Raw genomic sequence first — 23951 nt, 5'->3', positions numbered from 1 at the left:
CAAAAGCTCCTTCCTCTCAACATCACTGGCGTTACCAAGTATATCAACGGAAAATAACCCACTGCAATTTGTTCTTAAAACAGTTTTGATAAGAATTATCGTGAAGAATTGCATGGGTCCTACCAGTTATTACTCACAGATTTGTGCTACTGTCCACGCTGGAACCATAGACCAATGTGAGATTCCTGCCCTTCTCTGCAAAGTTAGAACAGACCCACACAATGTCACTGCATTATGCGGCATGGTGAGAACAGACACACGCAATGTCACTGCACTACACTGCACAGTTAGAACAGACACATACAATGTCACTGCACCACTGTGTATAAGTAGAACGGACCCACACAATGTCACTGCACTATGCCGTACGGTGATAGCAGACACACACAATTTCACTGCACTACTCTGCATAGGTACAACAATGAACTCACACAATGTCATTGTGCTTCTCTTCACAATGTGGAGATGCCGGTGATGGACTGGGGTGGACAGATGTAAGGAGTCGTACAATACCAGGTTAAGCTGTTGGACTATAACCTGGTGTTGTACGACTCCTTACATCTGCTTCTCTTCACAATTGGAACAATAAATCCTTGGAACAGGCCTGCTGCCGCCCTAAGGGCTTCATGTGTTAGAATTGAGTCATGGAGTTACATGGAGTTATTGAAGGTCCACAACTTCATTAAAAACAAATAAATTAAAACAAATTTCACCCTCCCTCCCGCGCTGCTGTCCAGGACCAAGTAACATTTCTGTTCCATGTAACAGGTCTGTCCCATTGTAATATGCCCACAAAGCACTTAAATATAATAAAGTTGATGGAGTGGAAGAAGCTGTTTCCATTGATTACATCACATTGGTATATATCTTTTTCTTCAGCAAGATTTATCAAAACAGCTGATGTTTAATATGAGGTCTTCCATAGCTTATGGGGGTTCCACACTCTTCCAAGCGTGCTTGAACTGTGCAGGTTCCAGCTCTGCATGGGTGACATGATTGCAGTGCAAATAACATCCCGCACGTACCAGGCAAAGGGGACCTTGCGATGTTCCTGCATGACGTAGTGATCGTCGTTCTGTGGAAGAGCTCTCATGAGTCCAAAATCGCCAATTTTCACTAACTCGTTTGAGGCCAGCAAGATATTCCTGGCTGCCAGGTCCCGGTGGATGAAGCGCTTGGACTCGAGGTAAGCCATGCCATTTGCTATCTGGATTGCATATTGGCACAGTGTCGAGATGAGAAAGTAGCCTTGGTTTTTTCGCAAACGATCCAGTAAAGAACCAAGTGGAGCCAGTTCAGTAACCTGGAGAAAGCAAGATGGATATTGTTCTGTAAGTAGCAAGTGAGTTTGACCTGACAGTAAGTGCATTCTTGATGAAACAATGCAATACAATACTTCAGCTCTGTCCACTCTACCTTTTTCACTTACAGAAGGTTACTTAGAAAAGGAAATGGGTGATGCAGTGTCATTTCACCTCAGAATCGAGCTTAAAATAAGGCCAGACAAATGTTACTACAGTTTCCTCGTTCTAATAGGGAACTGGAGTAGGTGAGGGTGGGAGTGAAAACTGCCCAGTAGGGCCTTGTAACCTTTGTGACATGCCTTTGATTCTAGTCCTAGCAATGAGGATCAATGTTTCCATCCTCTGCTGACTGGTAAGTGAACAAGTTTGGCCCATCTCCATCCAGTTCTCAGTGGGCACAAATCCACAACACAAAACTGCTTCAAATTAAACACAACTGTTATTAATTTGGCAGCTTCACTCAGGGAGACCATAAATGTTGAAAATGGAAACCGTACACTGCTGAACTTCCAGTTACGACACACTATCAGGGTGTATAAGTGGGAGCACAAATTGCAGCTGCTCTATGCTGTTACAGATCTAGGAGTGATCCTGTCAATTCGTGCACGGTGGAAAAATACAGACATTTTGCAGCAGTAGCAGCATCTGTCACCTTATTCAGCAGCAAGCTTAATAAAGCTTACCTGGAGGGAAGAGGATATGAGGTAGAAATGGGGAAAAATATATCAAATCCGACTGTTTCGCTAATCTCTCTAAATTGCTCCTCACCATTTTCATAGGGTGGGTCAGTACGACACCATACAAGCGGATAAGGTTGAGATGGTCAAGAGAATGCATGGCATTGACTTCTCGGATAAAATCATCAAGCGCGTCAGGTTGGTTTAATACATCGGTTTTCAAGCACTTCACAGCCACATTTATCTGGTAAAAAGTAAGTATGAATTAGCTCCAAGTACCAACCACCTGTTTAAGCTGCGATCCACACAAGTCATGTATGCCTAGACCCCCCTCCCTCTATTAACACTGATGATGTTACTTAGGGCAACAAGGGATGGGCTATAAATGATATGATGCCCATAAATGATGGTATAAAAAATGCTGAAATATACAGAGGATGCAAGGTGGGAGAAGGCTTTTGTGGAGCATAAACACCAGCATAGACCAGTTGGGCCGAATGGCCTAGTTCTGTGCTGTAAATACTATGCAATACTCCAGAAAAGCTTTCAGGATAACAGAGCATCAACAACCACCCATTTACTGAATTTATCCTGAACTAAAGGTCACATGGATTCAGTTCCATATTACAACTCGCAGTTTTAACAACATTTATTCCTAAGGCAGACTGATAAAGAAATTCACCCCACCAGTCTTGGCATTTCTGTCGGCATGAACCCAGGATGCAAAAGAATTTGGTGATAAGGGCCACACCACCATTGCAGCGGTTTGGCGGGCGAGTGGTGGAAAGTATAGCTAGGTGGGGAGACTTCAGTAAGGAGACAAGTTTCCATCAAGGTCATGATGTCAATGCAATTATTCATAAGATTGTGAATGGCAAGGGCCTCGTCCACAAGTGAATGGCCATTCTGGAGGTAGACGCGGAGAGGGGCAATAATTTTTGATCCCGCTGGGAGAGCCCAAGGATCAGTGGTGGGAGGGGTGAGTAGGACGGGAAGGAGGTTGGCGAAATTAGCCCCCAATAGGCCCACTGGGACAGAAGGTCAGAGAAGAGAGGAGGATGGGGCAGTTGGGGATGCTGCTTATAAGCAGGCAGTGCCACAATGGGTCCTTCCGAGAATGCCGAGAGGAGCTCAGAGGGGAGCTGTGGGCTTATCCTAGAGAGATTGCAGCCTGGGAGAGCAGCAGGAGAGAAGGAAGACAGAGCAATAGTGAAGGAATGGTGTAGGGATTTGGGGGGGGGGGGGCGGGGGGCGCAAAGCAGCCTAGAGGGGAGAAGTGAAAATTGGTATAAATGGGTGACAGGAAGAGGAGGAGATAGGAAAGAAGGGACAGAGGGGTAAAGAGAAGAGAAAGAGATATAAGTAATGAGCACGGGTTTGGAGCAGCAGCCAAAATGTGCACATGAACAGACACAGAAGGAATTCAGGTTGCATGGGCATGGGAAAGATTAGGATAGATTCGTTCTGGTTATACAATAAAACGACATAATGAGGATTCATCTTAATAATGGTGAGTAGGCAACCATGTATGTCCTGATTAGTTTCAATCAGTGAGCTCTGCTTTTAATTTTAATCTAATTTTTTTTTTAAAGAGTCATCACCCTGTGAATCTAGACTTACAATTTTCCCAGAAGGCGACTGCCATTCACCCCGCCTCACGACTCCAAATGACCCATCGCCTAGTTTCTCATGAAGAGTTAGATCTTTCTCACTGATCAGACAGGTCAATGTCTGGTTCCCTTCAGGTGGTGGTGGTGGAGGAGTTGGCAGTTTGCGAAACGTTGTTCCCGGCTGAGGCTGGAATTCAGATTCAGGACGTTTTCCACTAAACACCTTGAAATATACAAACACAACTGTGAAAAGCCCAGTGCCAGTGTCCTGATTTGAATCTGCACCAACAATATGCCCTAATCAAAATCTAACAAAAGTATCTCTACAGTGCCAATGTGACATAACGTTTTCCACATCAAGCATTCTTGTAAAATCAGGTGGTCAATTCAGTGCCAAAAAGTGGCCTTATTAAAACAATAATACATTTAACAAATGGTCAATTACATTACATTTCCTTTCTCGTTGGTGGCTGTGGGATAATGTGAATGGGATGCAATTCTACAAATTAACAGGGAAGCACAATGAATTCCAAATGTAAGAGATTTAGAACTGAGAAAAGAAACATAGAAAATAGGAGCAGGAATAGGTCATTCGGCCCTTCAAGCCTGCTCTGCCATTCAATATGATCATGGCTGATCCTCTATCTCAATACCATATTCCCGTTTTCTCCCCATACCCCTTGATGCCTTTTGTGTCTAGAGAAACTTCTTCACACAGTGTTGTGAGGCTGCGGAATTCAATTCTTTGGTTAGTGATTGAGGCAGAAACTATGCCAACATAGGTGGATGAAGGCAAAGGGATTGAAGGAAAATGGGAACAAGGTGGGTAAATGAGATTAGAACTATTTGCTCGCATAGTGGGTAAAGGTCAACGCGAACGGGTTGGGCCAAATGTCCTGTTTCTATGTTGTAACTTCTATGTATTTCTATGTAAGTATTAAAAGTATACAACTGCATAACAATATATTGTGCAACAATAAATACATCTCCACTTCTTTTAAAACTGATCCCTGCCCCCACTTGGACTACCGGAAGCAGCTGGGCTCTTGCACACAACAGTGCTCCAGCCACATTTCATTCCCACCTTTTAATGTTGCACAGTCACCCAAAAAGGTCAGTCATTCCCAGTAACTGGGGAATCCCTCCTTTTCATTTATGAATAGTAATTCATGGCATCGAATCAAATTTACTTTGTCTGTTATTAGCCATTTAGGCTACTGACTCATCAATTCTTATAGACCATTAAAATGTGGATAATCCCAGTTAAAAGATATTGGGAATAAAATTCAATATTAGTGGGGGGCACAAAACAGGCAGTAGTGGATCGCCCACCAATTATACACCATGTCCGATTTTCTTAGCCATTGACTTCAATGGAAAGGCAACTCGGATGAGGTGTATAATGGGCAGCTAATCTGTGACCACCCATTTTGCACCCCCTTCAAAGTTGAATTTTACTCCTTTTCAGTCCACCTGCTCTTCTTGGCTTTATTTTAAAATCTATACTAACAATTTTCACATGGCAAAATCACAATTTATTTGTGCTGCTTCTCATCAAGAACAGATCGAGAGCATACATGCTATTCTAGAAAATTAGCAAAAGCCTACCTACAGCTTCCAGAAAACAGACACTGTCCCAAAAACAAGTAATTACACTGAAAGTGGAGTGGGGCACAAGCTTATAACTTAAGTTGTAGATATTTCCAACATTTCTTGACTAGTATTGGAGGGGGGAAAAAAAGTAAGTATATGAAAGCATGAAGGGAAATAAAAGTTTTGAAGGCACAAATTTACTTCTGAAGGGGTCTGGAGGAATGTACCCCATAAAGAAAAAATACATTTTTTACACTTTATTGATGCATTTTCTAGTTTTTTGGAATATATAGTGAACATAGGTATTGCTTTTTTGCCCCATCTTAAAAAAGTAGTATTTGCTCAATTTTATTAAAAACTACCCTCGATTTGCCATTTGGGGATTAATTATTTTTCTTTATTTTTTAAAACTCTTTTTTCTGGATGGTGGGAAATAATCTATTGGAAGAACAAAAAATTGAATTAATTTTCTTTTTAAAAAAAATGCTTAATAGCAAATAGATTCAAATTTGACCTTATTGACCATAGAATTTTTCCAGTCAGAATTTTAACATTCATTCAATCAGCTATTTTTATCCTCACTCTTTTAAATTGGATGTTATATGATTATTCAATTTCTACTGAAAAACAGGCTGCCCAGCTACTCATTGTTGAGATATGCAAAAGAGTTCAAACCCTCAAATGAAACTGGCAGCCCACTCGTAGCATTAAATTTCCTCTGTACTGGGGCTAAGTTATCCATTAGCTAACAGTAATTATAAAAAGGAGGATCAAAAGACTTAAGCTCATTGCAGTAAAAGACTGCTCATTAAAAATAATGCTGCTGTAAATAGGAGACACTTTATTTAAACCTGTTCTTCGCCAAAGAATGTCCTGAGATTTGTGTTCACCCTGAATGATAAAAGCGAGTGTCGGTTTTGTCACTGAGAAGCTGTGATCTGCTGATTGATTGGTACCAGGACCTTGAGCCGCTGATTACACTATCAGGCGCTGCTGCCAAAAACGGCAATATACACATGTAATTTTAGAAGTCACTTAATCCTGGATTTCCTGTTTGTTTGTACTCCTGGCACAGAGAGAGAGACAGAGAGATTTCAACCAAGGGGCCACAGAAGTTCTGGGCCAAACATAATACCGTAAAAGAGCAGTCACAGATTTCATTACAGCCCAGGATGTAACAGCTGATAAGAGTTTGGTACAGAGCACAAACAACCCGCACAAGAATGGAGTCCATTTTCTTTAGATCCAAATCAATTCATATTCCCTCCGGAAACAAATTAAGTTCAGTGATCAACTGGATTGTTAACATTCAAATAGGGCAAAACATCTTAGAAACTGAGTAAAGCTCACAACTGAGCAGTTACTGCAATTCCAAGATATCTGCATTCATAGGTGTGTGTGATGACTAAGAGTAGGGACTCCTTCATCAAAAAAAACCCTAGCAAGTAAAGTAGAAGCCACTTAATGGAAAAACTTCAGCTTTCTGTCAAATCGTCTCTGGATCCTATTTCTATTGAGCTAATACTATTAAAAGTAAGAGTAGTGATCCCAATTGGGTTTCTCACATTTTGTAGTTGCCCAGCATTCAGTCCAGGGCTATGAAGCAGCACTCCTCTAGAGAGCTCAGCAGTATGACATTTCTCTGAAGTGGTTGCAGCTCATTTACAGGAAGCAATCCTCATAGGTCACGAATTGCTGTTCTTTTTAGACACCCCACTGTCAGCAACATTTGATGGAGCAGCTTTAAGAATGAACGGCAATCTCTCGACTGATTGAATATCACATTATTGATCAGTTGACAAACCAATGTCCAGTATCACTGCCTGACTTCATTATGGAGTTTAAATAATGGCTTATGACATGTATAACAATGTCCGAATCACCTGTACCTTTTTGTTAGGGTTGCAAATCATGTAAACTACAATTCCCAATGACAATAAGGAGCTTTGTGAACCACTGCCAATTTAGATTGGCTGCCAAAAAAATTATACCTTAATCTGAGGAAGTGGGAAATAAAATATTGTGTTTGTGGAGAAGTAATGTTAGACACAGAAGTGGGAACTCGACGTACAGATATGGGAGTGCTGCCATATATTCCCTGGTACTTCCTATTCAAAATCAGCTTCTCCTTGCTAGTTGTTACAGAGCCTACTGAAAGCAGCTACTGCCATGGCAATCGAACATCCCTCTCTCAACAGAAACTCTCAGACAAAACTATGAAAATCACTGATCCTTAACACCATTAAAGCTCTACTCCAACTGTACCAGATTAGTCAACTGAGGTAACCCAATCAATACCCTGTGTATATTATCAAGGACATGCTGGTGACTCCAACAATCCAGCACGAACTTGGAAACTACATGAGATAATCCTGAATCATTTTGGCTGCTTGATCATCTATTGCATTCCCCAAAATATGTTTCAAAATGTAAATATCTCACCAGCAAACATCCATCCCACTATTTTACTTTTAAAAAAAAATCAGAGTTTTATCTTCCTCACCAGTTTTCTTCCCTCCTCTCCCCGATGGGATATGGTTCCATGGTCACTGGTTGTCCTTTGCACATTACCCTACAGCTATTATTCATGTGTGAGCCTTGAATGCAAGTACCAGCAGGCTGTTCAACTACAGTCTTCTCAAAAATGAATGGTCAGAGAGTTCCTGAATTTTGAGTTTCTTCATGTCTCAAGGGAAGGTCCAAAGTAGCTTTGAGTCCAGGTACTTAAGAAAATGTGAGTAATTTAGTAATCCAAAAGACGCAGCAAAATTAGTATCTAAATATGACCTTTTCCCTTGTTAAACACAGCATTAGACAGTGTACAGAGGTAATTGTGTGCCTTTTCAGAAACGAAGGATGGAATTTGAAACTCTTTTCAATGCAGATACAGTGACCATATATACATTACAGTCACAGACATACCTTGCTCATCCAGGATTTACGCTTGCACATGGCTCTCCTTCGTTTTACAGCTTCCCATAGCCTCCTCTGGCCTGCGGACACAAAACGGATTCTGTTATTTTCTAATGAACAGCCCTACATATATTACAAAATGATAACTGGTAACCAGAAACACAGCTGCAAGTTGCCAACACTGCCAATCCATCTGTTTAGATGTAATAATGACAATGAATTCATCTTTAACTATCACATATTCAGGCTTAGTAGCCAACTGGCTATTGCAAATGAAATGTTCCTCCAACACATTCCTCCCTCTTAACTGAATACTTAGCAACCCTTCGCTGTAAAACAAACGCCCTGCAAATTAACACATACCTTAACAGAAATCATAGAAAATGATGATTGATCAGACCCGTATTGAATGAGCTAGCTAACCCTGTAAGTGAGACCCCAACCCATTGTATTCTATGTATGAACTATACATGCAGACACCCCAACCATATAGACTTTTTCCATTCTGAATCAGTGCCAGTATAAAGAAAAGCCCCACAAAAATTATTTAAAATTCTTATCTTTAATAATTTCTGAGCAGCCTCCAGGGTCCCTTTTAGGACCGATAGTTCAGCCACTCTACGTTCAATGTGAAAGGCTCTATGTAAGTACAAGCTCTTTCTTTCTAATTAGTAGAGCATCAGGTTAGAAAATGAATTTGATAGCACACCAAATACTCCCCTACTCCAAACCACAAGTGAATCATTCATAAAAGACCATACCAGACGGCGAGACATTTTGGCACGAAGTCCTGTCGAGTGAATTTTCATTGTTATTGTCACAATGTGTAATTTAAACAATCTTCACATGAAAAACATCAATTTCCAGCCAAGCTTAAAGAACATTAGGCAATTCCAATCCCCAACCCCACATGGCCTGAGCACAAATCAGAGACGGAACCTGACATGCACGCCACCCAACGGGACCCGAACTTGCCCGCATTTTGGGAGTTCAGATCTTTTGACATTCCACCGATACAAGAATGCCCCTTGAAGGGAGCTTATGGGTGAGAAACCTGTACCATTGCTGCAGACCTGAGATGATTATAGTATTGCTAATGGTTTCCGGCTTTAAAGTCTAAGGGCTGCTAACCAAAAACAGCAGTCAGAGGGCCTCCAGCCCCATTGCTTGTTCTACTGTCCCTGTAAAAAATAAAGGCACTCATCTTTCTGGTCCCTTTAGGTATTTGCTGCCTGCCCCTTCACAGATCCAGGTGCAAATAAACCTGGAATCAGTCCACAAGGGGTTATAAAAAATTTTCAGAACATATTTCTCGCACTATTGGGTAAGCAACAACACTTTTGGATAAACAGTCTTTTGCAGACTTTCAGGCAATGATGTACCTGGACAATCAGCTCATTCATGGAGTTTGGATCTCCAGCCAGAACTAAAGACTACAGAATAATTCCCTAGTCCTTAAATAGTCAAAAGTTTCCAAAGCCAGAGCTTTTTAATAATCCATGATTAAGGAAACAATGGTTCAAATTATTCCACAGAATGCTGATAAACCGCAGCTCCCATATCATTTGGTTTCCAAAGAACTGTGTATGCCTTCACCAATTACAACTTAATAAGCACCTAGAGCAAATCCCACATGTCCTGAATGATTTCCAGAGCACTCAACTTGACTTTACCCTTTTGTAATCGATCTCCAGGGGTCCATTTTGAAAATGGATAATGGAAGAAAGTTTTTGTTTTAATTCTAGCTATTTCAAAACTAAGAAATTAAATACAAAAATATGTACGATTATAAGATGACCCACAGATAGATGAGACAATATTAGATCAACCAGAAAGAAGTCTCTACTGCTTTTCAGAATGAATATCCAGGTATTTCATGCTACCTTATTCTACCTTATCATCTTATATACACAATGACGTACTGATAATTACTATCATGTTGCATCTAGAAATGTGTCTTATTCCTCTGTAATACTGCCTCTTTTTTAAACTTTGAACACTTGCGCGTCCATGTGGGATTTTTTTTTGCATTATGAAAATCCTACATGGAAAGAAATAAAAAAAGAAAATTAGTACTGCAAAGAATAACACTTACCAGGACGGCCCATTCCGATTTTCTCAAGGTCCTCATTTTTTACATAGTCAAAGTGGGAGAGCCGGGTAACATTGAGGTCGTCACGGATGCGGAGGAAATACTGCTGTAACTGTACCTCAGTGAGGAGTTCAAGAAGCCACTCTGTTCCCTCGTCTGACTGCATGCTCCCACTGAGCTTCTAGAAGAGAAAGAAATGCACAACAGCATCAGAGTGTTGACTGGGCACACAGCAAGAAAAACAGGAAAGAACGGAAAAGGTGCCAGAACAAAATGTCAGAGAATTAATTAATCACCCAGTGAAAAACTGGTTACAAGAAACATTTACAACATCAGAATACCGGATTTACAAACTGTGCATTGTATGCAGGAGTGCGGTTTGAATGCTGCAGGAGGGTGTCTTTACACAAAGAATAAATGTGTCTTCCCCCTGCCACCCCTCTCCTATTTAATTTAAATCCATTTTTATGAGATATTTTTGTATTTTTCAAGGCACAGAATGTTAGTGTGGAGGAATGGAACTGTGGTACACTTTTGGTACTCAGTGCTGATTAGACAGATGCAGAATAAAGCTCCCTCAAAAGCCCCGCGACTAATTAGCATCAGTGTGACATTTCCATTCCCAAACCACTGTCGAAGTGTTCCAAATAAAGGGGCAGTTTTGTGCAGTCGATATGCCAGTAGGAATTGACTTCAGACAGTCGTGAATCACTTCAGATAGGACTCTTACAGTGTGCAGAGAAAGGAGACGATTTGTCCACTAAGCTGAGCTTGAACCCAAGTTCTAGAAGGGAAAGATCAGTGTTTCTACACATTGTGCCATTCAGTGCTTCACAATTTATTATTTATTTTGTGATATTGATAAATGCCCCTCTATATTTTAAACATTTTTACTCCCTTCCTTTGCTGCTTGTACACAAGATATGCCTGGCTCATTCTGAGGTTGGGAAGTCAGCACAGTGTGGGACTGAATCTGCATTTTCGCACTCCATGGTGCCGATCCATTCACAGTGCCACCACATCTTGGTGTCAGGTTCCCCTCTGATTTGCTTCCTTTCCTGAAGCTAATGGCTCATCTGGTGATGTGGTTCTACAGAGCCAGAAATCTTCCAGCACCTTGTCCAAGTATCTATTTTTGTTGTGTGAAGCTAAGAGTGAGCAGTCAACTGTGCTCAATTGCGCCCATCACAGCTACACCCAATCTTGTCAAAACCCAACATCCGCACTTCCAACAGGAGTCACTGGATAGCAAGGCAGCACAGGAAACCTAGCTGATTCATTCACCCACATCCCCCCCTTCACCCCACCCCCTCCAGATTACCAGGATTTCGTTTTGAACAGTTATAATTAGCATTCAATCCCCAGCTCAGCAGCAAACAAAAATAAACAAAGCAAGAATCTTTCCTCAATGCCAAATTTTTCCTCACCCTGAGCATATCAAAGCTGTTTCTTATGGCTCATTTTTATTGAATGACCCCCCCGCCCCAGCAAAGGTAGACTTCTTAATTTTGCATTCATCCACACACACTACCAACATCACATTCAAAGTCAACTTGCAGTAGGGTGATGCCAGTTTCAAAGTGACTCCTTATAAGAAGATTAAACTCAAGACTAATATAACCAGATCCAAAACCCTTGCATATCCAACTGCCCACCACTGTTTGCCCTGTGGGGCATACCAGGACATGTACCTCATTCTAATTTGATGCTAGCCCAAGAATTCAAATCAACAAAGGAGTCCTGGGCCCTGCTGTACACAATCTAAATTTCATTTGCTTAGTGCAAGCTAAGCACAAAAGGAGGTTAAGAATTTTCATTGAACATATCCCAAATCACAACTTGCCTCCAATCTCCCACTGTTCGGAGAATACAGAACCCAGGACCGTGGATCCACGCTTCTTTTGGCTAATACAGTTGAAATGTTCCATTGTGAAAAACAAGCCAAGTTATGACTAACACATTTTTTTAATTTGTTGATGTTGGCACCAATGGCATAAGCTACATTTTCTGCTATGCGGCAGAGTGTTTCGTTTTCTTTAAATATTTTTTGAAAGAATTATTTTTTTTCTCCCTGTAAAGGCCACTCATTACCACACATCCCCCCGCCTCCAGAAGGGAGACACTGTCTGGGCCACAGATACAGCCACAAGAGATGCTCAGTGATTGTTGGCAGGAAGAGTTATTCGAATGTGATAATCAGAGGAATTACTTTCTTAAAGGCACAACCATGGGGGGAAATATATTGTATTCACCGTCACCAGCTGGTTACCAATCTAAAATATTTGATGACCAATCCATTAGGATCATAGAGTTGAGTGACCTGAAAGTTGCTTAATTTTTCACAACCAAAATTAATATTCAAGTCCAACTTATCTGACCCGAAGATCTTGACGTCACTCTGCTGCACTGCATCTTCCTGTCCATTAAACCCAACCAATGTGCTCTAGCAATGTTACCATTTAGCCCCACTATATTGGCCAAGAAATTGCTCGGAGAGGCGAACGAACAGCGCTCACCGCTCCATAGATTTATACTAACCCACCGCGGTCTTTTTGGGTGCACACCAAGCTAGGGCCCATGGGAGAAGTGAGAGGATCACTCTTTCCTTTTTGACCAGCTGCGAATGGTTTTGGCATGCTTCAATGTTAAATCCAGGAAATGAAAAGTACAACATTAAAATCATTTGTAAAAACTGTTAGACAGCGAAAAAAAAGGTCAGAAATAATCGAATTAAATAAAAGAGGCGGCAAGAAAAAATTTTTAAAAATTAACTTTAAAAAAAAAATTTTATAAGTTAATTTTTGGCTGTTAAAACTTAATTTAAGCCTGGTATATTTAAGCATACCTGTTTTGTGGCTATATTACTTACTTTCCAGCTGGGCAGATGAGAAAGTTGGCGCTGGAACGTTGTTTCCACTAATTCCAGCCGGCAACATCCTTTTAATTTGAAGCTATCATATTGCCTACGAACCGGAGCAAGTTCTGGATTTCCGCGTTTCACTGCACATGTGCGAATGCCGAACTTGCTCCTCAATTTCACCATTAATGACAATGAGCCCTGTTGAGCTCACTTTTTTTTTAAAGCAATTTCTGGGACCCTATGTTTTGGTAGTTTTCCATTTTAAGACTGCTGTTGGCAAACTGTTTAGTGCCTTTATTCTCACTCTGAGAAGATGGATAAAATAACTCCAATGGAGGTGAACACATCTAATTAGTAATGGCAAATAAAATAATTGAGAGCGCAGATTTTGGGCTTCAGAAAATCTGCTTTTCTGTTTTTCTTTCCCTGATATTTACCTTTATTTCTCTGGAAACCTGCTGCCTGTCCAACAAGCGCTTTCATCCAAGGAAGTCTGCTTGCCTGACCTCTCCATAATCACTTCTATTTTATGACTGGCTGGCAACAACAGGGAGAGGTGTGTTACACTTTTCCTTCCTATCTCCCTCACTTAAGATAGAACATCCCATCTCACATTGCACCAACTACTGGCCCAGCAAAGGATGGAGAAAGTTACTCCCAAATATAGTGACGAAGTTGGTCAGGCAGCCCAACGACACAAAACCAAGGCTGTGATCCTTTTGCTATACAGTCATGCTACTGCCTGCAGCTATTGGGCTCAATCTTGCAGAAAGGATTACTGATTTTTTTAAATTCTCTTTTTAACCCCCTTCTTATTTTCTCTGCAGTTGCATTTACTCACCATGGTGAGGCCTGACAGCAGTGGGTAAACAAACTTTGAAAGAGTAGTCAGCCACAGTACAATGTCCCTGTCATTATATTACCCAATGATTTGGATGGCAACATGTTGAAATTATGCAAATCTTGGCAAAAAGGTGATTATGTGTCATTCAGAATGGGCTGACTCACTGGCCTAGGTCTATTAGCAGTCTAATTATGAGCCTTACCACATCACCACCGTTATTCATATTGTTAAACATCTCTGCCTACAGGCATAAGAAGATGCAACTACACCTTAATCGACAGCATGCACAATCTAAAAGCTGACAATCAATTTTGTGTGTGATACCGTATGGCTTGTGTGTACCTCCTGCAAATGTAACCTATACTGGGTAATTATTATGCCCAAAATACCCAATGTACAGGTACATCTGTGATAGAGTTAATATAAGACAGAATAAATACTGGCACAAGCATAATGGACCGAATAGTCTCCATTTGTGCTGTAAACTATATGATTCTATGATCACAAAGTGTGAAAGTTTGTGTTGCATCAAATATAGCATCTGCTAACATAGGGACTAAACTTATCAGCAGAGACTGGCATGTAGGTAAAGCGCACAGGTCAAATGTTGGCAATATATACATAATCTGCATGCTTAAATTCTATCCATGGTAGCAGCATATAGGTCAAACTATGGTCTGGTACCAGTTCAGCTTGTTTTTACAGAATTTCCCATCACAGTTAACATGCTCCATAGTCCCATGGGACAACAAGTCAGTTTGTAAAGTGCAAACATGTTTACCCCTAAAAGGTCCAACACAGATCCAAATATGGACTCTACACAGGTTCAGAAACAAAGCTGAATGTGAACCTGCAGTATACTAGAGATGGCACAATATTGGCAGTATGAAAAATATCTTTAATAGAAAATTAATGATCAGTCACAGGGCTGAAAATCAATACTGCTAGACCAAAGCCAGCACATTTAGCAACATAAAGGTGGGAGTGTGAATAGACCAGTTAGTACATTCCAACACCAACGCATGTTCCTGAGGCTGCGCTCTAACATACAGAATGCTTCTTGTACAGGCTCTTTACAAACTGCCTCCAGAAAACATTTGCAAAGACAAGGTACAGCCAGTACACTTTCACTTTCTATTACATTGGAGGACCAGCGTTTTTTTTACTGCAGACCAGTGACTTCTATCAGCTTCAACTTCATGTCCGATAATAACCTCAAAGTTGCAGGAACAGCAGTAAATTGCCACAGTAACTCGAAGTGTTGGTGTCGTTGTTCCAGAAAAATTGTTTCATTTATTCTCCTCACCCATTCGCTATTGATCTGTCACAATTACATTGGCCAATTATCACAAATCAGATGGAAGGAGCCAGATAGTGCAGCTAATTATAGTTTATAAATTGTAATACTTCACATATCAAAAAATTGCAATACTGCATGGTAAAATCCTACATTCCTAAAAATGCTATGACTTACTAACAGTAATAAAGTACTGTAACTTCTTGCATACAATAATGTGCACTCACAATACACAACAGAATAAAAACAGAAAATGCTGGAAATAACAGCATGTCTGTAAGCATCTGAAAAGAGGAAAGATTCCAATCTATCTCCTCTTTTCAAATACTGACAGACCCAGATGGTCTGAGGCATTGAACACTTATCTTCAACAGACATCCTCTTAAAGACACAAGGCCAGGGAATTATGCCTTAATCTGCATTAACCCTTTCTAGCCTGCAGAAAAAAGTTATGCATCAAAATAAAAGGAGGAAGCTTCCTGCTTTTCCAGAATTATCAGGTTTATTTTTCAAATTTCTTGCATTTTGTTTTTTTCTTCCTATCCCTTGCATAGTGTTTTGCATTGATTTTCCAAGGTAAAATTGTGCACATTATAATTATTGATATTCATTTTTGTAAAACATTTTGTATATAATGTCGATTTTTCAGTGGATAATATGTGGAGAAAACAAAAATCACATTGCTAAATATCTAAACATGTTCTGTGCTGGAACATAAGTGATCTGAGGAACAGAGCAGGATTTTCATTTCACACATAGAATTACACAGAATGTACAGCGCAGAAACAGGCCATTCGGCCCAACAGGTCCATAACGGTGTTTACTCCGCTTACTTCTCTTATCTGTTCTGATTCATTTCCCATTATTTGATCCAGCAGTGCTTTCTCTTTTGTTGAGCTTTTTTACATACTAGGTAAGAAAGGAGCCCTGCACATATTGTAAAAACTCCATTCTCTGTTCCCCTTAATCTACCTCTTCTTGCCAGTTTATTTGGAGGTGTTTAAAATTTCCCATGATTATTATTCTATGTCCTTTACTCATTTCATATATTTGCTTACATATTTCTTCCTCCATCTCCTTTCCACTATTAGGTGGTCTGTAGTATATCCCTATTAGTGTGATCGATCCCTTATCTTTTATTTCAATCCATATGGATTCTGTTTCTAGCCTTCTGTTAGTTATGTCCCTTTTTTCTACTGCCATTGTGTTATCTCTAATTAGTACAACTATTCCACCCCCTTCTTCCTTCCCTATCCTTTCTGATTATGTTATAACCTGCAATATTTAGTTGCCAGTCCTGTTCTTTTTGTAGCCATGTTTCAGTAATTCCTACTGCATCTGGTTCCTTGCTACTGATCATTGCCTTCAGTTCCCCCGTTTTATTTTGGACATTGTGTACATTGCTGTACAGGCATAGTTTAAAAATGTTAGAGAGCAGCTATGGAACAGTAAGTTACTGCTGCTCAGCGGGGAGGAAGGGGAGGGGAAGCAGCATTGAGAAAAACAAAAGTCATCCTAGCCCTTTTTGCCTTAGTCAGAGCTGCTTTTCCTACCAAATAAACCCAGAGTGGTGTTGACAGCAGGCATGCCCCCTCCCCAAGTGATCGTGTTAGTGAGCGGTCTGCACTAAGACAAAATAGGAAAGAAAAAGGTGGGGAGGGAAGAGGAAAAGGAGTTGTGAGGAAGGATAGCATGAAGTTGAAGGCCTGATGTGATGCTACAGCTGAAGTAAATGTCACCTCCCTGTAACCAGACTCTGAAGTAAATCACCTGCTTCTATAAATTTAAGGGCCTTGAAATCCGCACAAGCTGACACACAGCAGGAAGCAGGATTTAAGTTTCAGACATGCTATGGAAAGGTCCATTAGATCGCGCCTCGTCAGCAACCCAAATACTGAACACACAACAGCCACAGTAAAGGTCAACCCCTGGGTCAGCCTAAAGGTTTCTGTGAATAGGACTGAAATCTGCATCAACCGTCTTCTGCTTTAAACAGTCACTTGTTTTAAACAGCCATTCTCTTATAGGCATAAGGCCACGGCTGGGAGCTAGGCTTTAATCAAATATTAACCTTTTCTGGCCTGTAGAAAAAAAAAATCATGCACCGAAGGAAAATTTTAAAAATCCAAATTTGTTTGAAGAATATAAGACTTTAAATGTTACCAGTTTTAATTATAATACTATGAATTAGAAGAATGTTGTGTTCACAGATGTCAAAATGTATGAGAGGAAACTGGTGGACTATGGAAAACTGCTGCCAAAAACATTCATCAAAGGACAGAGCAGACTGATTGAACGAAGTGTTGACTTAAAGACCAGCAAACCAGAAACTCTGATAAGGTGCAACAGGAAGGACTCTGTGCTAAAATTAAATTGCTAATATCAAGGAGGATATTGCGAGATGGATCACAAATTGGCTAAAGGAATGTAGACAAAGGGGGATTTTAAATGGGGCTACTCCCCAATGGGGTCTGGTTACTAGTGGGGTGGCCTATGGTTCTGTGCTGGGTATCCTCCTGTGTATGATGTTTATTAACTATATAGATCAGGGCATAGAGAGTACAGTTATTAAATTTACAAATTACACTAAATTGTGCAGTAGAGTAAGGAATTTAAAATAAGGAATTAGATTACAAATGGATTTGGATATTTGTGGAAGTGGGTGCAAGACTGGCAAACGTCCTTCAATGTAGATAAATGTGCAATCATGCATCCAAGTACACAGAATTTGAGTACAGAGTACATGGTTGGGTTAAAGGTGACAGGAAGGGGAGAGACCTGGGAATAGTCATTGACCATTCCCTAAAGGTTCAAACCCAATGTCAGGTGGCTGCAGCTAAAGCAAACAGGATCCTGGGCTCTACTGCCCAGACCATACAGCATAAACCTAGAGCCACAATAATAGGGTTATATAAGGTCTTGGCAAGACCTACTGTCTCTCCCAATACAGCATTCACTTGGTTCTTAAAGGCACTTTTATATTGCAAGGCACTGTTGTTAGTGCCACTCGATTCCCAAAGTGACGATCTTGTACAGCCAGCTTCCAATCAAGTTGAAAGCTGCCAGACTCATCACGGTCAGCTGCTGTGAAGATCCATTTTAAGCTGGATTTCCGGGCCATCAGTCTTAGTTAGTCTTGGTAGTTTTACATTTGGCTCCAAGCCGACTGCACAACACCCAGGCTTCAGGAATCTAGTGGCATTAACACAATGTAAAAATACCTCTAATGAGTCCAGTGTCCTGGTCCCAATCACTCTTTCTAGCAACCTGTCCCAGCAACTCTGCTGACAACACTCCCTTTCCCATAATATTTGAAGTGCAGACATATTTGGCCACCAAAAGGGTTAACCCCAAAAACAAGGAGGGCACACTGAGTACTGGACAAAACATGGACTTCATAAAATAGTCCACAGGGCTGCTCATGATATATTTGAGTTTTCTTTCAAACAGCTGAGAATTGTAACCTGGAGCAGAGTTTTCCTTGTACATGTACATTGAAAATGTTCATAGCTTGACCAATGTCAGAAATTAAACCACAATGAATTTAAAATACTGTATCCAGCAAAAATGCTTCAGCAAGTGTAAAGACTGGAATCCTTGTTAAAGATAGCATCCACTATTCAGACATGGGCACACAAAACCGGAGATGGATGTAAGAAACTTGAGATTAATAAACAGAATGGATCCAATAAACTACAAACTATACAATTCTTATTCATTCAAATATTGGCCCAGGATTTGCTGGAGTGGGCAACGGGGACCCTGGTGAGTACAGGACCAACAGTATATTTCCTTAACCAATGAGATTTAAGAATTGAGAAAGAAACAGACACGGCAGAGAAGGAAATAGGGTGTACTGAGTCAAATCAGGTACAGAAAGAGAAATATGGAGAGGGAAAGATGAAAGATCGATTGGATTAAAAGATAGAGGGAAAAAAAGAGACATAAGAACATAAACAGGAGCAGGAGTAGACGACACGTCCTTCGAGCCTGCTCCACCATTCAATCAGATCATGGCTAATCTTCAACCTCAACTCCACTTTCCTGCCCAATCCCCGTATCCCTTGATTCCACTAGAGTCCAAAAATCTATCTAACTCAGCTTTGAATTTACTCAATGACTCAGCATCCACAGCCCTCTGGGGTAGAGAATTCCAAAGATTTACAACCCTCTGAGTGAAGAAATTCCTCCTCATCTCAGTCTTAAATGGCCGAGCCCTTATCCTGCGACTACGCCCCCTAGTTGTAGACTCTCCAGCCAGGGGAAACAACCTCTCAGCATCTACCCTGTCAAGCCCCCTCAGAGTCTTGTATGTTTCAAGAAAGAAAAAAAAGTTACATTTTAAAAATCTCTAAGAACATCTGCAAGAATGAGACTCCACAGTTTCAATTGTTCCCTTTCTGGGCCGGAGAGGTTGAGCGGCAGAAACCTTGGAGAAACAGCCATTTTTAGCTATTTACACTGTTCCTCCAGGGGTGCGGCTGAAGTTACGGTGGGACACCCGGAGAACCCCTGCAGAAATTTTAGAGGAAAATCTTTTGCTGCACTGTTTTTCTTTGGGTAACTGACACGATTTTTCAGAAGCCAGGGATTTGTGGGAGTGTGTCAATTGTGCAGTAGATCCCCATATAGAAAAGTTTGAAAACCGCTTTTACCCACCAAAAATAGCGGTTTTTAAACAATAATCAAGTGGCCTAACTTTCTTTAGTGCAGTCTTCACTGAGCAGGTTACTCAATTTACAATCACACTACTACCTCCCCGACCCACTTAGAATCAAGCCAACCTTTTGTAAATGTAAAATGCAGCCGTGAAAGGATGTAGCAAGTTTTGAGAAGTCACTCAAACTCAGCAAAATTCTGACTCTGTCAATTCAGTAAGGTTGGATTCTTTCAAATCAGTCCATTTGGTTCAGTGCACATTTAGAAATAATCACTTCTCTGCCCAAATAAGGGGTTGCATGGACAATTTAATGTCTGGATGCAGAGAAGGAAATTCAGTCAATCTACATTGGTGCAAAGATCCATAAAGGTGAAGTCTACCAGAAAGGTAGATTTCAGTGAGAAAGATATCAATAGATATTTGTTAGGTAAGAATATAAAGGGATATGGAGCTAAGGTGGGTAAATGGAGTTGAGGTACAGATCAGCCATGATCTAATTGAATGGCAGAGCAGGCTCAAGGGGCTGAATGGCCTATTCCTGTTCCTATATTCCTAAGAGGTCAGGAAACCTTGGAGAAACAGCCATTTTTAGCTTCATCTCAGAAATCATGCAGCCTTCATTTGTTTCTATAATATGTCATGACTCCAGACAGGTGGAGAAAATGGGAACAGGGCTCTTTTGAAGGTGATTTAGTGGATGCCAGGCAGCAGAAACGACAAAACAAAACGCTGGATCAGAAAACTGAGCAAGCATTATCGGAAGAAGAGCACTACTAAAGAAAATGTGCCCTTCACTCCAAAAACACTTTCCTTTTCTCCCATGTCCCCATAGAGGTCTTTCTGTGTCTACCCAGGAACAAAAGCAGTGAGACCCTTTTCAGATGTTGCTATCCCAGCCTCAGCTCATTCACTCCTAATTGGTTCCTGTAGCCTGAGTTTAAGAGATGATAGCAATCTTCACTTCCTTTCCTCCTTTTTTACGTGTGATTTGTTATTGGTGTTCAGGGGTCAGGAAGGCAGCTCGGCCTGCTAACTAACCTCCGGAATGGGCCCTAAGTTGTGAATCACTGCAGGCAAAAACTTTGTAATCAGCTGTGGTCTTTGTGCAACTTCACAGCTGGTCTATACCCAGACTCTTTACAAAATAGGAACAATACATATCTCCCTGCTCTAACACCAGAGCTTTCAGAAATATAAATCTTTTTACTATCTGAAAGATGAAGTGCTGACTTTTAACCCCTCACACACTGACTTCCCTTTGCAAATTTCACATCAGAAAACTGAAACTTGTACAACAACGTGAAACGTTTAATTGATTTGAACAAAATATTCTAAATTGTGATCAAGAAACTGAATTTTAGTCAAATTAAATTTTGGATACAAGTATGTGCTTGTACCACCCCAATTAAATTTTGTATTCGAGTGCAGCTCATATTCTGGGATACAAGCTAAAGATTTATAATATTTTAGTCAGGGCAATTATAGTGCGACCCTGTGAAGGCGTCAAGCAGCATGATGCCTCCAGACTGACCTCTGGTAACAGCACAGAAATTGTTTAATGGTTCCTCTAAGGATGACCCTTTGTATTAGACCCCATTTATACCCAACTTGGGAACATGTTAATGCAGGTCAACATTTACTTAAAAAAAACTCTCAATATTATGTAAAAGTAAATGCAAGAATTACTATCAACAATACTAATGAGAGCAGAAACTCACAATTTAAAAAGTAAAAATTAGACAACTAATGTGTTGAAATAAGTGATGAACCTTTTTTTTTAAAAAAGTGCTAGATTTAAAAAGTTTAAAGGAGACATTAATTGCCCCCCAAACTGACTGTCCACAAGCACTGAATTCTAATCCCCAATCATGTCTCTATTTTCCAAACAAACTTGTTACTCACTGAGCTATCGTTTTACAGTATCAAACAAGGAAACCAAGAGAGCTCCAACAACTACCAGTAAATGTAGATACTGCCTCTTAATAAGGTTTAAGATTATGAGTCAATTCTGATCAATTAAATTCACATTAAACAGCATAACCTTCAAACACAGCTTTCTGTTTGAAGATCACAAATTCAGCCCTTTTTCAGTCTACTATCACCTCAAATACTGCCAATGGTTATTGCCATAGTTTCTCTGACAGTGCAGACTGAACACTAAACCCACCCATATGCACCATCAATGTGGTGTCCTGACTGCTGACCTGCACAAATCTTACTCCCGCCCATACTCAGAGAGGCTCCACTAAAAGCTGAAATAGAGTTGCAAATAATGACTGAATCAACTGTGTGCAGTCGTTTTGTTCATTGGTGCTGATGAATGGATTTACAGGACTACTTCTATTTAAAGCAGGGGGCATCAGATTCTACTGGTGGATGTATTAGTAGCTGAGGTATTATCAAATATTTGGTGAGTGGGGTCATAGACGGTAAATGTAGAATTGTATGTACTAATTCCAAATATTGCCGTTGTCCTTCCCCCACCAACATGTTCACTTGCAGTGAATTTCCAGAGAAGCCCAGGACATGCTCCCTGGAACATTGTGAACTTCTATTTAAGAAAAAGAAAGACTTATTATGGTTAATATTTAGCAGTTCACTGCTTCACAGTTGCTAGATGTTTATTGCAAAAAAAGGGAAAATAAGTGACATTGGGCTTTAGCCATATTCAACAGGCTAACCACACCAGCGCTTCAATATAAGCTACTTCTCCCATTCACAGTGGCACTCTCTCCCTGTTAGAGACACTATCCAACCCCCTCCCCTCTCACAGAGGTACTCTCCCCCTGCAATCCGTTCACAGACACTCATCCTCCTTAATGCCGGTCCCAGCAACAGCTCCAAGCTAATATTGCTGCTTCACTGTGGGATTGGATTCCGTGCTGCACAAGGGAGTTCCAGAATAATTAGTGGATGAGGAATTCCTGCTTTCCCACTTGCAGCACAGTCCAGTACTGGAATGAAGCGGGTGCAGCAGCATCAGGTATAAGCTGCAGCCATGACCATCAGTAAGGAGTAAGGAGAAGAAGTAAGGAGAACAGTGTTTGTGCAGTGGAGTGATTTCCCAGGCAGATTCGTCGAGGCAGTAAAGCTGCTATTGCAGCGCAAACTTGCACACACTTCCACAGTTGATTTGCCATCCTAAGGCATAAAAGTGGAACGACTATCCATACACTGCGGACACTTTGTTATGCTGCTTGGGAGCGGGTTAGGGTTAGGGTTGGGAAAGAGAAAAGAATCACCAGCCTGTCAGAAATCAGGTTTGGGCCAAAAGTTTGCACTTTGATCAAATTTGTCAAAGCACATTGTCCAACACTGATAAACTAGGCTCAAAATTATTTCACACTGTCACAAAATCCAGCAATTAATTCAATTATTAGGATACCAATACAGTCTACTTCACACCTAATCCGCCACTGTAACGTCAGCATTTTGGATACGCGCAACTTAAATCAAATAAAACATGGTTTAAAATGGCACTATCTGCAAACCCGCAGGAGAAAAATGTTCTTTCAAATACAGTGTAACGTTTGTAATATTATGCAGCATACAACTTCCCATCCTCCCACATTATAAATCACTGTGAAGACGAACCAATGACTTTGGTAAGTATTTCCAGGCATCCCAATTATTACACAACATTGCATCACTTGGAAAGCACATCTTTGCACAATATGTATTCTGTAACGTGTGCAATACTAATATGATGGTGGGACACGCAGGATATAGGAGTCCCAGATGTGATAGATGATTTAAGAAACTCAATCATACCTCCATTTAGAAAACAGGAGAAGTGTTGCATCAAAAGAACGGATCGGATTTGAAAGTGATTAAAACTTACATGAATTTTAATCACTATATTACATATAGTCAAAGCAGATATATCAATACAAATTGATGATTTTGGGAACATTCTGTATAAATGACTAAAGTAATGATCTGCAATAGTGTACTTTCATCAGTTAAAACATTACATTTTATAAGAAAGCATAAACATCTGAGGTGAATGCTCTGTCAGATTGGAGATCTTTCTAGTTTAATTTCATGAAAGACTAATTTTAATATTACTTTTTAAGAATGTGCAGCATTTCAGCTTTGTGT

At 40.5% G+C, this 23951-nt stretch overlaps 1 protein-coding gene across 6 annotated transcripts in view; it reads right to left on the bottom strand.

The window, feature by feature from the left end:
• The window catches only part of tnk2b (tyrosine kinase, non-receptor, 2b), a 195535-nt gene that overhangs the window by 46456 nt on the left and 125128 nt on the right, over positions 1–23951 (bottom strand). For all 6 annotated transcript variants that reach the window (XM_067995162.1, XM_067995158.1, XM_067995160.1 and 3 more), the window contains exons 2-6: positions 10193–10370; positions 8107–8177; positions 3602–3814; positions 2073–2225; positions 1026–1303 (exon numbers count right to left, since the gene is read on the bottom strand). In XM_067995162.1, coding sequence (XP_067851263.1) covers positions 1026–1303; positions 2073–2225; positions 3602–3814; positions 8107–8177; positions 10193–10355 — 878 coding nt within the window. In that variant the 5' untranslated portion in view covers positions 10356–10370. The remainder of the gene's footprint in view (positions 1–1025; positions 1304–2072; positions 2226–3601; positions 3815–8106; positions 8178–10192; positions 10371–23951) is intronic.

This window comes from Heptranchias perlo, chromosome 13 (genome assembly GCF_035084215.1).
Source record: "Heptranchias perlo isolate sHepPer1 chromosome 13, sHepPer1.hap1, whole genome shotgun sequence".
In the NCBI taxonomy this organism is placed as follows: Eukaryota; Metazoa; Chordata; class Chondrichthyes; order Hexanchiformes; family Hexanchidae; genus Heptranchias; species Heptranchias perlo.
Note: the sequence above shows the minus strand (reverse complement) of the source record. Positions and strands in the feature narration are given on the sequence as shown.